Raw genomic sequence first — 13,546 nt, forward strand, 5'->3', positions numbered from 1 at the left:
AATTGGCTAGAAGAGACTCATACTTGGTCAGATCTTTGTGACAAGATAATGTATAGGACAGATGGGTTGTAGTCAAGTTAAACACCCACTACATAAAAATAACTGTGATTTACTTCAAGTCATTCTAATTTATTGAAAAATGAAGGTCTCCTGGAAATACCTATTTGACATTTATTCAGCCAACATCTATTCAACACGTCTTTACCAGGCACTCACTGGGCTGGGTGCTGGAGGCAAAGTGCTGAGAGGAATTGATCTGGTCTTTGCCCTGCCAGCAGTTTATGCTGTTCTAGCTTGAATTACAGCACATTACACTTAAAAGCAGACCAAGTGTCCTCTCTGTGTGTAGACTGCTTTTCCCTGACTGGTCTGAATTATTTATTTCCTCATTAAGCACTTACCGTGCATCCCTTAGTGTCAGGTGCAGTTCTGAGCACTGGGGATACAGGATTAGACAAAACAGAGAGTTTATGTTTTAGTGTGAGCCCTTGTATAGTGGGCTCTATATTTCCATAGTGTAAGATATCTAAATGGGGAAAACTTTTCCCATTTTTACTGCTCCAGACTGCTCTTGGCTTCTTTTGGTTCCCTCTGAGAAGTGATTGTTAAGCCATTCTTTCTCTCTACATGTTTTTATAAACCAAAGCAGTAAAGGGTAATTTCAAATTTCAGAAGACGATCATTCTAAAGTATTATATAGCCTGTCTTATCACATACACACAGTAAGTCTCCTCTTGCAGCCTCATTCTGTCACCAGATTGTAAGCTCTTCACTGACTCTGAGAACATTTTAATGAATAGGGATTAGCATCCCATTGTTTTGTTTTGTATTTGACTAATATCTTTAAAACTATGGGCAGATAGGAATGCGAGTTTTAGTCATAGAATGGTCTTAGTGAATTATCTGTGAATTGAGGAGAGTAAAGCAAGAACCAAAAACCCCACGTGAATTCAATAGTCCATCATTAGCCCCAGCTTCCACAGGTTTAAAATAAGACTGAAGACTCCCTGGTGGTCCAGCAGCTAAGAGTCTCTGCTCCCAATGCAAGGGGCCCGGGTTTGATCCTTGGTCAGGGAACTAGATCCCACATGCCACAACTGTAAGATCTTGCATGCCACAATGAAGACTAAAGATCCTGTGTGCTGCAACTAAGACACAGAACAGCCAAATAAATTAAAAAAAAACTTTTTTTTAAAAAAAATAGATTGAATTGGGTCATCTCTAATGTGAATAAAAGCCAACATTTACACTGTACCTACTATGTTCCCAGCACTGTGTGATGCGCTTCCATAAATTAATTCATTTTAAATCTTCATAATGTTTACAGAGGTGGCACTATTGAATCTATTTATTGAGAAAAATAAAGTCACTTGCCCAAGATCACACTGATAGTAAGTGATCCAAAGATTGTCATCATAGCACTGAGTCAAAGCACAGCTTTAGTCACAGTTTCCAACTAGATTTGGATCAGAATCACTGAGGAATTTTAAAATAAAAACAAATTAAACAGATTCCTAGGCCCAAACCAAGCCTTTTTCAATTTCAGGTAGAACTCATAAATATTTTATCAAGCTTCCTGGATATTTGTGATGCAAACAGTCCTCAAAATCTGACATTTAGAAATTACTGATATGGCCTTATTTGCCTTCAGTGGAGAAGAAGAAAGTTCTATTGTACATTTATTGCCACAAACTTGAATTGTTTACTAAGTGCCAAACATTCTTCTGGGCAATAGTGATACAAAAATGAATAAGAGGCTCCCTCTCCTTAAGAAGTTCACAATCTCCTGAGGGAGAGAGACACAGATTTAAGTAGCAAATTGCAATACAGTGTGGAAAACATAATAAGAGATATGTTCACAGTGTTACAGAAGCAAAGTGGTAGTAGTCATGCCTTGTGATTTGGGGGAGTTCTCACTGACGAGGTAACACTGAACGATGAGTAACATTTCTCCAAGGTTTAAAAAAAAAGTCTTTTGGCTTTTATCTCATTAGTATTGAGAATTGTTTGACTAGTATAAAGCAAAGGTTGGAGCAATTTGCATACGCTCTGGCAATTATATGGAAGATGAGTTGCAGTGGAGAGGTATGACGCACAGAGATTGGCTGGAAAACTATAGTAATAGAAGAGAAAGAGCCTGAACCACAGTGGGGAGACGATGGATGGGTTCTAGAGTCGGTCTGAGTTAGACATGGAGGACTTGGCAACTGAGTAGATGCAGAAGATTTAGCAAATAGTGAGGAAAGTAGCAAAGATAACTTGAATGATGTGTGAATGAACTCGTTATTAACTAAACCAAAGGTCAGTGTCAGGTTGAGGAAGATAGGATACTGAAGTAGGGGAAAAAAATGAATTAAGTATTAAGACACTGAACTGAGTATGATTCCCCATATCCAAGTAGAATACACAGAAGGTTCTTGGAAATATGGTTCTGGTGCTTATAAGAGAGCTAGGGAATGGGATATAAAGTTGGTGATCAACCACATATAATGTACAGTCATCATATTACTCAGAGAGGAAAAAGTTAACATTGATTGAGTGGCTTCAATGAAAGAGACTCTATTCTAAGTGTTTTACACATAATTTAGTCATTTAAACCCTATAACCCTGTGAGCTGGGTACTATTATTTCTTCACTTTATAGAAAATAAAGTAAAAGCATGGACAGGTTGAGTCATTTGATCAAGCTTACCTAGGTAGCAAATGATAGGCCTAAGGGCGCAAACTCTTGTAGTCTGACTGCAGAGCCTGTATACATAACTGGTTTGATAGATAACTTCTTATACAGAGGGAGGAAAAAAAGAGGACTGGTTTTAAGAAGAGGCCAAGCTCCCAGGAGTAATGTGTTTCAAATACAACTAAATTCTGAATAGACTCTCACCTTGGGGTTTCAAAGGATGGAGGACAATGAAACACTTTGGGTTAAAGCTTTCACATAATTCACAGCTTCTTGTCATTGGAATCTGAACTCTTGAGGCAACCTGGCTTTGGGGTGAGTGCCCAGTTTCTCCCCTCCCCCCATTACTTGACCCATAGATGCTCTTACTTGCTCCAAGATCTTCATAAACAAGGCCTCCAACTGCTTTTGTTTTCTCGTGGTGCTCATCTTGGAAACCTCACGTGAAATAGGGAACTATATAAAAAATTATAAGAATATTGAGTATTGGAAAATAGCAGAGGGAACTACTAGTTGTATGTCTTTGGCTGTTCACTTTACTGTTCTGTGCCTTAAAATCCTCGTATGTTAGATAATTCATAACATCTCTTCCCTCTATGTCATTGAATCTAATAGATAGGAGAAAAAATAGGGCACACTCTTATCTTTGCATTGGCAATCACCTTTTGGAGCACAGGGATTTTGTGCCCTTGACTAGCTAGTATAGTATACCCAGGATGGGAAGGTGAGGGAAAAAAAATGAATCAGCAGGTGGTTATTTGGATTTTCTTGAGTCTGGTACCAATATATCTTAGGAAGGTGGGTGCTCATTCAAGGATTGGGAGCCATTTCCTTACCACCTTGGATGCCCTAGATGAGAAAAAAAGTATCATAAAAACCAAAGAGATGCAGTGTCATAAAGCATGATGGAGGGGTGGCCTCACCTGTCCCTTCACAATTTCTCACAGGAGTCTAACACTAGCTCGTTACCTGCACATGGAAAATGTCGTTAAGAAGACAATGGAACTTTTCATCCAACAGTGACTTGACTTTATTTTGAAGGTTACTCTGTCGTTCTTTATAATGTTTGCAAGTATCCAGACCTAGTACATTGGCCATGAGTATCTGGATGGTATAAAAATTTTGATTGAAGCTGATCTTAGTCAACGCAATAGCAATAGTCCTGTTTATAAGAAAGCCAGGAATCAGAGAGAGTTTTTAAAAATATTTTTTGGGGAGGGGGGAAATTTGGACACAGACAACACACATGGAGAACATCATGTGAAAATGGAGGCAGAGATTGGGGTAGGGCTTCCACAAGCCAACGAATACCAGTGAGCGCCAGCAAACCACCAGAAGCTAGGAAAGAGGGACAAAACAGATTGTCCCTCACAGCTGATGGAGGAACCAACTTTACAACACCAGGATGTTAGACTTCTATCCTCCTATACACAGAGACAATATGCTTCTGTTGTTTAAGCCATCTAGTTTGTGGTGCTTTGTCACGGTAGCTCTAGCAAACTAATACAGCACTTGGGTACTATAAGTACTCAGTAAGTGATGGAATAAATAAAACGTCTTCTGGTTATTTTGACTTATTCCTTCAGCAATGTTAAATACATTTAAAAACTAGCCTCTCTCAAGCCTGACATTTAAAGAGAGTAGAAACACAGCCAAAACTAAAACTAATAAGAATTTTCCCCTTAAAGCCTTTATGTTAGATGGTGAAAGGATGTGTGACACAATTACCATTGTCTTGGTTATCATCACTGTTATTGAATACCACACTGTTCACCTCCATGAGATAGGCTGTCCCAAAGACAGCCCTCATGACATTCCTTATATGAAGAGAGACAAATAGCAAGAGGTAAGTACATTAGCTCTGCCTTTCAAAGGAAAATTCAGAGGCCTTCCATTCTCTAACCGCATTCTCAGGGCTCAATGGTTTGAACTAGTGATTTCCTGTCAGCTACAGGATAAACTTATGTATTTGCTTCAGACCAAATCTAGCTTTGGTTTCAGCATCTATACCAGCTGTTCTCAAACTGTCTGAGCATTAGGAAACTTAAAATATCAATATCCAAGCCCCTTCAGGCATCAAATTAGGACCTCAAGGGGTCAACCCAGCTTTTTATTTTCACACTTCAATGTGTTTCTCATTAATTACTTGTTTAGCATAAGGGGCACGATACCCAATAATAACTGATAGATTGTGAGTAGTTTATAAGAGGCAACCTATATAAAGGAGAGGAACATAAAAACAAATGAAATTCTTAAGGATGTCAGGATTCTCTGGATCCACAAAAAAGTGGTCATTGCAAGACACTCACCTGTGGTTCTCACCTTGGGCCAGGTACTCAATTTCCACAAGAATCTGACTTTTTCCATATCCTGATACTCCTTCATACATCAGGACTTGACTGCAGTTAGACATCAAAAATTTTTTCATAGTACACACGAAGTATTTGATCTCCTCCTCACGTCCTGTTATTTTTGTTTTTCAAAAAGGGAGCAAACCCAATCAACATAAAATTGTCTAGAGATATAAAAAAGCACACAGTGATACTGCTTCTAAGAATACCCTTGGAATTTCCATGGCATTGTTCATGGAGTTTCTTGAGGTCCTGTGCACTTTAAAATTTTAAAAAAAAAAGCTTCAGCTAGAACTTTACAGTTAGTAATGTGGTTTTACAGGGGTTGTTTTGTTTTGTTTTGTTTTGTTTCCTTGATGCCTATAAGCTGTGAGGGAAAGGATTCTTATTATGTTCACTATGATGTCAATTTAATTTAGTGTAGCAAACTGAGATTTGCTTAGAATATACAACAAGGAATTAAATCAGGGTTATCTGACCCTAATGCTTGTTTTCTTTCCCTTTTTCTCTTTTTTCTATAACACATTAGAAGCAACTATAGCATATTACGTTAAGAAATCAATTTATAAAGTTAAGGTTCTCATGTTGTACAGGATGGATAAAATATTTTTACTTTTAATTCTGTGAAGGAAACTTACTCTTTGTAAATGAGAAACTATACTTATCTCAGGGTACAGGAAGAGTTACCAGTGATAAAAAAAAATTAAATCTGTTTTTTAAAAAAACCTCATATATATGATTAATCATAAGAACAACATAAATTCTTAAAAATAAACTATACCCTTTTTTGATTATAAAACTAACATAAGCTCACTATAGAAAACATAGAAAAATTAGAAAAGGAAAATAAGTCACCTTGGATTACAACCCTATCATCCTTATTTTTCTTATATTTTTAAATATGAATAACAGGATACCCTGACTGAAATCTCAAACTCAGCCTACCATCTTTGAAACCTCAGTGGACAGAAGGAGTCACAGAAATGCATTGCTGTTGTTCAGTTGCGCAGTCGTGTCCGATTCTTTGCGATCCCACGGACTGCAGCACGCCAGGCTTCCCTATCCATCACCAACTTCTGTAGCTTGTTCAAACTCAAATCCATCAAGTCGATGATGCCATCCAATCATCTCATCCTCTGTCATCCCCTTCTCCTCCTGCCTTCAATCCTTCCCAGCATCAGGGTCTTTTTCTAATGAGTCAGTTCTTTCCATCAGCTGGCGAAGCTGATGGAGCTTCAGCTTCAGCATCAGTCCTTCCAATGAATGCTCAGGGTTGACGTCCTTTAGGATTGACTGGTTTGATCTCCTTGCAGTCCAAGGGACTCTCAAGAGTCTTCTCCAACACCAGATTTCAAAAGCATTAATTGTTCTGCCCTCAGCCTTCTTTATGGTCCAGCTCTCGCATTCATACATGACCACTGGAAAAACCACAGCCTTGACTAGACAGACCTTGGTTGGCAAAGTAATGTCTCTGCTATTTAATATGTTGTCTAGGTTGCTCATAGCTTTTCTTCCAAGAGGCAAGCATCTTTTAATTTCATGGCTACAGTCACCATCTCTAGTGATTTTGGAGCCCAAAAAATAAAGTCTGTCACTGTTTCCATTGCTTCCCCATCTACTTGCCATGAAGTGATGGGACTGGATGCCATGATCTTAAGTTTTCTGAATGTTGAGTTTTAAGTCAGCTTTTTCACTCTCCTCTTTCACTTTCATCAAAAGGCTCTTCAGTTCCTCTGCTTTTTGACATAAGGGAGGTGCCATCTGCATATCTGAGGTTATTAATATTTCTCCAGGCAATCTTGATTCCAGCTTGTGCTTCATCAAGTCTGGCATTTTGCATGACGTACTCTGCTTTTAAGTTAAATAAGCAGAGTGAGAATAAGCAACCTTGACATACTCCTTTTCCAATTTTGAACCAGTCCATTGTTCCATGTCTGGTTTTAGCTGTTGCTTCTTGACCTATACACAGGTATCACAGGAGACAGGCAGGTAAGATGGTCTGGTATTCCCATTTCTTAACGAATTTTCCACAGTTTGTTGTGATCCACAGAGTCAAAGGCTTTAGTGTAGTCAATGAAGCACAAGTAGATGTTTTTCCAGAATTCTTTTGCTTTTTCTATAATCCAATGGATGTTGGCAATTTGATCTCTGGTTCCTCTTCCTTTTCTAAATCCAGCTTAAACATCTGGAAGCTCCTGGTTCATAAAGCCTTACTTTAAGAATTTTGAGCATTACTTTGCTAGAGTATGACATGAATGCAATTGTGTGGTAGTTTGAACACTCTTTGGCATTGCCCTTCTTTGGGACTGGGATGAAAATTTTTCACCTTTTCCAGTCCTGTGGCCACTGCTGAGTTTTCCAAATTTGCTGGTATATTGAGTACAGCACTTTCGCTGCCTCATTTTTTAGGATTGAAACAGCTCACCTGGAATTTCATCAACTTCACTAGCTTTGTTCACAGTGATGCTTCCTAAGACCCACTTGACTTCACACTATAGGATGTCTGGTTCTAGGTGAGTGATCACACCATTGTGGTTATCTGGGTCATGGAGATGTTTTTTGTATAGTTCTTCTGTTATTCTTGACACCTCTTCTTAATATATTCTGCTTCTGTTAGGTCCATACTGTTTCTGTCCTTTATTGTGCCCATCTTTGCATGAAATATTCCCTTAGTATCTCTAATTTTCTTGAAGAGGTATCTAGTCTTTCCCATTCCATTGTTTTCCTCTATTTCTTTGCACTGATCACTTAGAAGTCTTTCTCATCCCTCCTTCTGTTCTTTGGAACTCTGCATTCAAATGGGTATATCTTTCCTTTTCTCTTTGCCTTTCTCTTCTTTTCTCAGCTGTTTGTAAGGCTTCCTCAAACAACCATTTTGCCTTTTTGCATTTCTTTTTCCTGAGGATGGTTTTGATTACCGCCTTCTGTACAATGTCACGAACCTCCGTCCAGAGTTCTTCAGGCACTCTATCAGATCTAATCTGTTGAATCTATTGGTGACTTCCACTGTAGAATCGCAAGGGATTTGATTTAGGTCATACCTGAATGATCTGTTCATGGGTTCTCAAGGCAAGATAACTGAAGTGGTTTGCCGTTCCCTCCTCCAGTGGAAAATTCTGAAAGAGATGGGAATACCAGACCACCTGACCTGCCTCTTGAGAAACCTGTATGCAGGTCAGGAAGTAAGAGTTAAAACTGAACATGGAACAACAGACTGGTTCCAAATAGGAAAAGGAGTACGTCAAGGCTGTATATTGTCACTCTGCTTATTTAACTTATATGCAGAGTACATCATGAGAAACGCTGGGCTGGATGAAGCACAAGCTGGAATCAAGATTGCTAGGAGAAATATCAATAACCTCAGATATGCAAGATGACACCACCCTTATGGCAGAAAGTGAAGAAGAACTGAAGAGTCTCTTGATGAAAGTGAAAGAGGAGAATGAAAAAGTTGACTTAAAGCTCAACATTCAGAAAACTAAGATCATGGCATCTGGTCCTATCACTTCATGGCAAATAGATGGGGAAACAGAGACTGACATTATTTTCTTGGGCTTCAAAATCACTGGAGATGGTGACTGTAGCCACGAAGTTAAAAGATGCTTGCTCCTTGGATGGAAAGTTATGACCGACCTAGACATCATATTAAAAAGCAGAGACATTACTTTGTCAACAAAGGTCCATCTAGTCAAGGCTATGGTTTTTCCAGTGGTCATGTATAGATGTGAGTGTTGGACTATAAAGAAAGCTGAGCACCAAAGAATTGATGCTTTTGAACTGTGGTGTTGGAGAATACTCTTGCGAGTCCCTTGGACTGCAAGGAGATCCAACCAGTCCATCCTAAAGGAGATCAGTCCTGAGTGTTCATTGCAAGGACTAATGTTGAAGCTGAAACTCCAATGCTTTGGCCACCTGATGCAAAGAGGTGACTCATTTGAAAAGACCCTGATGTTGGGAAAGAATGAAGGCAGGAGGAGAAGGGGACAACAGAGGATGAGATGGTTGGATGGCCTCACCAACTCAATTACCATGAGTCTGAGTAAACTCCAGGAGTTGGTGATGGACAGGGAAGCCTGGCAAGCTGCAGTCCATGGAGTTGCAAAGAGTTGGATACAACTGAGCAACTGAACTGAACTGAACTGAATAGTCTAATGGTTTTCTCAACTTTGTTCAATTTAAATCTGAATTTTACAATAAGGAGTCCATGATCTGAGCAACAGTAAGCCCCTGATATTGTTTTAGCTGCTTATATATAGTTTCTCCATCCTCAGCTGCAAAGAATAGAATCAATCTGATTTCAGTATTGACCATCTGGTGATGCCCATGTGTAGAGCCATCTCTTGCGTTGCTGGAAGAGGGTGTTTGCTATGACACATGCATCCTCTTGGCAAAACTGTTAGCCTTTGTCCTGCTTCACTCTGTACTCCAAGGCCAAACTTGCCTGTTATTTCAAGTATCTCTCGACTTCCTACTTTTGCATTCCAGTCCCATATGATGAAAAGGACATCTTTTTTGGTGTTAGTTCTAGAGGGTCTCACAGGTGTTCATAGAACCATTCAACTTCAGCTTCTTTAGTGGTTGGGCTATAGACAGGGATTACTGTTATATTGAATGGTCTGCCTCAGAAATGGACAGAGATCATTCCGTCATTTTTGAGACTGCACCCAAGTACTGCATTTCGGACTCTTCTGTTGACTATGAGGGCTACTCCATATCTTCTAAGGGATTCCTGCCCACAATAGTAGATATAATGGTCATCTGAATTAAATTTGCCCATTCCGGTCCATTTTAGTTCACTGATTCCTAAAATTTTCGATGCTCACTCTTGGCATCTCCTGTTTGACCACTTTCAATTTATCTTGCTTCATAGACCTAACGTGCAATATTGTTCTTTACAGCATCGGACTTTACTTTCACCACCAGACAGATCCACAACTGGGCGTTGTTTCCATGTTGGTTTAGCCTCTTAATTCCTGTGGAGGTTTTTCTTCCCTCTTCTCCAGTAGCATATTGGGCACCTACTGACCTGGGGAGTTCATCTTTCAGTGTCATATATTTTTCCCTTTTCATACTGTTCATGGGGCTCTCAAGGCAAGAATGCTGAAGTGGTTTGCCATTCCCTTCTCCAGTGGACCACGTTTCGTCAGAGCTCTCCACCATGACCTGTCCATCTTAGGTGGCCCTACACAGCATGGCTCATAGTTTCCTTGAATTAGACAAGGCTGTGATCTGTGTGATCAGTTCAGTTAGTTTTCTGTGTTTATGGTTTTCATTCTATCTGCCCTCTGATGGATAAGGATAAGAGGCTTATGGAAGCTTCCCAATGGGAGGGACTGGCTGAGGGGCAAACTGGGTCTTGCTCTGATATGTAGGGCCTTGCTTGGTAAATCTTTACTCCAATTTTCTGCTGATGGGTGGGGCTATGTTCCCTCCCTGTAGTTTGGCCTGAGGCCTGAGGTCAAACTATGGTAGGGGCAATGGTGGTAATGGCAACCTCCTTCAAAAGGACTTATGTCAGTATGCCCCTGTTCCCAGGACTGTTGGAGTCAGTACCCCTGACCCTGCAGCAGGCCACTGTGGACCCACGCCTCTGCTGGAGACTCCCGGACAGTTACAGGCTAGTCTGGTTCAGTCTCTTGTGGGGTTGTTCCTGTCAAAAGAGCCAGACACCAAATAAGGGCTGACTCTTCCTTCTTTGATGGACTGATTACTGTGGAGTGCCCCTTTTTTTTTTCCCCATTGATAGAGTTAATACATACCCAAGTGTTATTTAAAATCTATTGAAAACCAAGGCCACTACTCTAAGTTTAGAATTTCATACAAAGAAGCTTACATATTCATTTGGTAATGTAAATTTCTGGGTAAGATTTAGTGAGAACTACTCTGTAGACCATCCTGCTTCTTTCAGATGAAACATTTCCTCTCTGAAAATGCATTTGAATTTGGTTTTGTGAGATGTATAGTGTTCTTCTTTGGCCTAAAGTTTACACAGGAACTCTGAAGATAAGGCCCAGAAGGCTGCAGAGCAGACTAGCTTTTTGTGTTCTATTTGTATACAACACATAGAGGTAAGAACTTCTGAATTCTTTCTTTAGCTGGGTTCTGAAATGAGTTTAACCTCTTGACTTGAAGTATGCATACCTTGTTTCTATTTAAACAAGGTCCTAATATCTGAGAGTATTTGTATGCATTTTTGACCCTTGAAAAAACACTTTTGTCCATGTTAGTTTTGTTGTCATGTGCATATAGAAGTTCTTCTACAGGAGCTCTTCTAAGAGTACTTTCCATCCTGCTAACCTCAGACAGTCTGTTTTTGCTTACAGCTTTAAGGAACGGTATATAGGTCTGATTTTTATCTTATTCTGGTGAAATCAGGGCAAAAAGGCAAATAGACCAGACTGCAGAATATATACATATTATACCAATGTGTTCTAGTATGTCCGTCATACTGAGTCCTCGATCTTGTAGAAAGGGGGTTAGGGTTTCCATTTGCTATCAATCATGGTCACAACAAGCATATCCTAGGATGGAAAGTAAGGCCTTGGAGAAAGGTGAGAGTAGATACTCCTTCTCCTTTCTAGCCTTCAGGAGTTTGGGGATCTGGACTTGGAAGAAATGATGTGCCTACAAACTCTGAAAACTACCTGAATGCACTGAAAGCGAGGCATCGCTTCTGGTCTGTGTGCTCTGTGCTGTTCTTGAACTGTTGCCTTCTTTTAGACTATGCTGACATCAAGATTCTGTCCTAATACCCACCCACCCCCCAAAGTGTGGGGCGGAGCCTCCTCTTAATTGCCCTAACACAGGTATGACCAGGATCTAATTTATAATGATACTTTTAGGTATGCTCAGTTCTAACAGAAGGAAATTACAAACCCTTATTCCTTCCGACAGAAGGAAATTACAAGCCATTATTAGAAATGGCTGCCTTCAGAATCCACAGGCCAATCCCCACTTTGATCTCTTCTTTACTTCATTTAATGTCTACTTCCCTGTCTAGTCTTGAGTTAGCTTTCTTATGATAGGGTCCTTTTTGCCAAGAATTACAGAAACAACACTGCCAGTTGGGTCACAGCTCTAAAAGTAAAAGGTAAAGCAAAATTTCTAGAAGAGAATGTAGGAAAGTATCTTCATGATTTGTGGGTGAGGAAAGATTTCACAAACAGTACACAAAAGCACTAATTACAGAGGAAAAGACTAGTAAATTGGATTTCATTAAAATAAACAACTGTGTTCATTAATTACATCACTAGTAGAATAAAAAGACAAGCACAGAATGGGAAAAGTTACACACAGTAAAAACAAATGGACTCATTTTCAGAATACATAATTCCAACACATCTATAAAAACATAACCCAACTGAAAAATAAACAAAAGATCTGTACAGACACTTTTATAAAAGATGATTTCCAAATGGTCAATAAATATTTGGAAAAGGTGCTCAACCACATCAGGGTTGGAATAGATGGAAACCACCATGAGATACCATTATAATACCAGAAGAATTACTAAAAGTACAAAGACTGATAAAACTAAGTTGTTGGTAAGAATGAAAAGCAAATGGAATGTTTGTAACACTATCAGTCACAATCAAATACAACCATTTTAGAAAATTATTTGGCATCATCTACCAAAACTGTACCTTTTGCAACAATATCACCTGTATATACATATATATACTCAACAGCAGAAATGCAAACATATGTTCATCATAAGACTTGTACAAAACTTTTTATGGCGGTATTATTCATAAGAACCCAGACTGGAAACAACTCAAATGTACAAATACAAAAGGAATTCATTGTTGTATATTTATAAAATGGAAAATAGTCACCTCTCTGTATCCCACAGGAAATTGGTTCTAGGACCCCCAGGGATATAAAACCCACAGATACTCAAGTCCCTTATATAAAATGGCATGGTATTTGCATACAATCTACACATATCCTCTGTATATTTTAAATCATCTCTAGATAAATTATAAGAGCAAATACAATGTAAATGCAACATGAATAGTTGCTTGTGTACAATAAATTCAAGTTTAGCTTTTCGGAATTTTCTTAAAAAAGGTATTTTTGTTTTGTGGTTGTTTGAATCTGTGGATGCTGACACTGCCATTACCGAGGGCCAACTCTACTACATAGCAATGAAAATGAATGAATTATAGATACAGCCAATAATACGGATGAATTTCACAACATAATGTTGACTAAAAGAAGGCTTATGTAATTATGCAATGTAGGATTTCATTCATATAAATTTTAAGAACAGGCCTAAGTAATTTAGGTGATGTTGGTGGTGAGTTGGTGATGTACAGGGAAGCCTGGCGTGCTGCAGCCCATGGGGTCGTCAGGAGTCGGACACAACTGAGCGACTGAACTGAACTGAACTACAGTGATTTAGAATTACTTTTGATCTTCGGGTAAAAGGGAGGAGAATAAAGCATTTGACGGCTTCCAGAGTACTGCTGTGTTTTTTTTTTCTTTGTTAATTTCTTGGCCTGGATGGTGATTATATG

General features: G+C 39.1%; 1 protein-coding gene across 1 annotated transcript in view; it reads right to left on the reverse strand.

Annotated features, from left to right (window-relative positions):
- Nucleotides 1–13,546, reverse strand: part of ADCY10 (adenylate cyclase 10) — a 78,786-nt gene that overhangs the window by 41,515 nt on the left and 23,725 nt on the right. Inside the window, exons 13-15 of the mRNA XM_065924761.1 lie at nt 4,986–5,139; nt 3,646–3,838; nt 3,046–3,132 (exon numbers count right to left, since the gene is read on the reverse strand). Of these exons, the coding sequence (XP_065780833.1) occupies nt 3,046–3,132; nt 3,646–3,838; nt 4,986–5,139 (434 nt within the window). The remainder of the gene's footprint in view (nt 1–3,045; nt 3,133–3,645; nt 3,839–4,985; nt 5,140–13,546) is intronic.

This window comes from Muntiacus reevesi, chromosome 1, assembly GCF_963930625.1.
Source record: "Muntiacus reevesi chromosome 1, mMunRee1.1, whole genome shotgun sequence".
Classification (NCBI taxonomy): domain Eukaryota; kingdom Metazoa; phylum Chordata; class Mammalia; order Artiodactyla; family Cervidae; genus Muntiacus; species Muntiacus reevesi.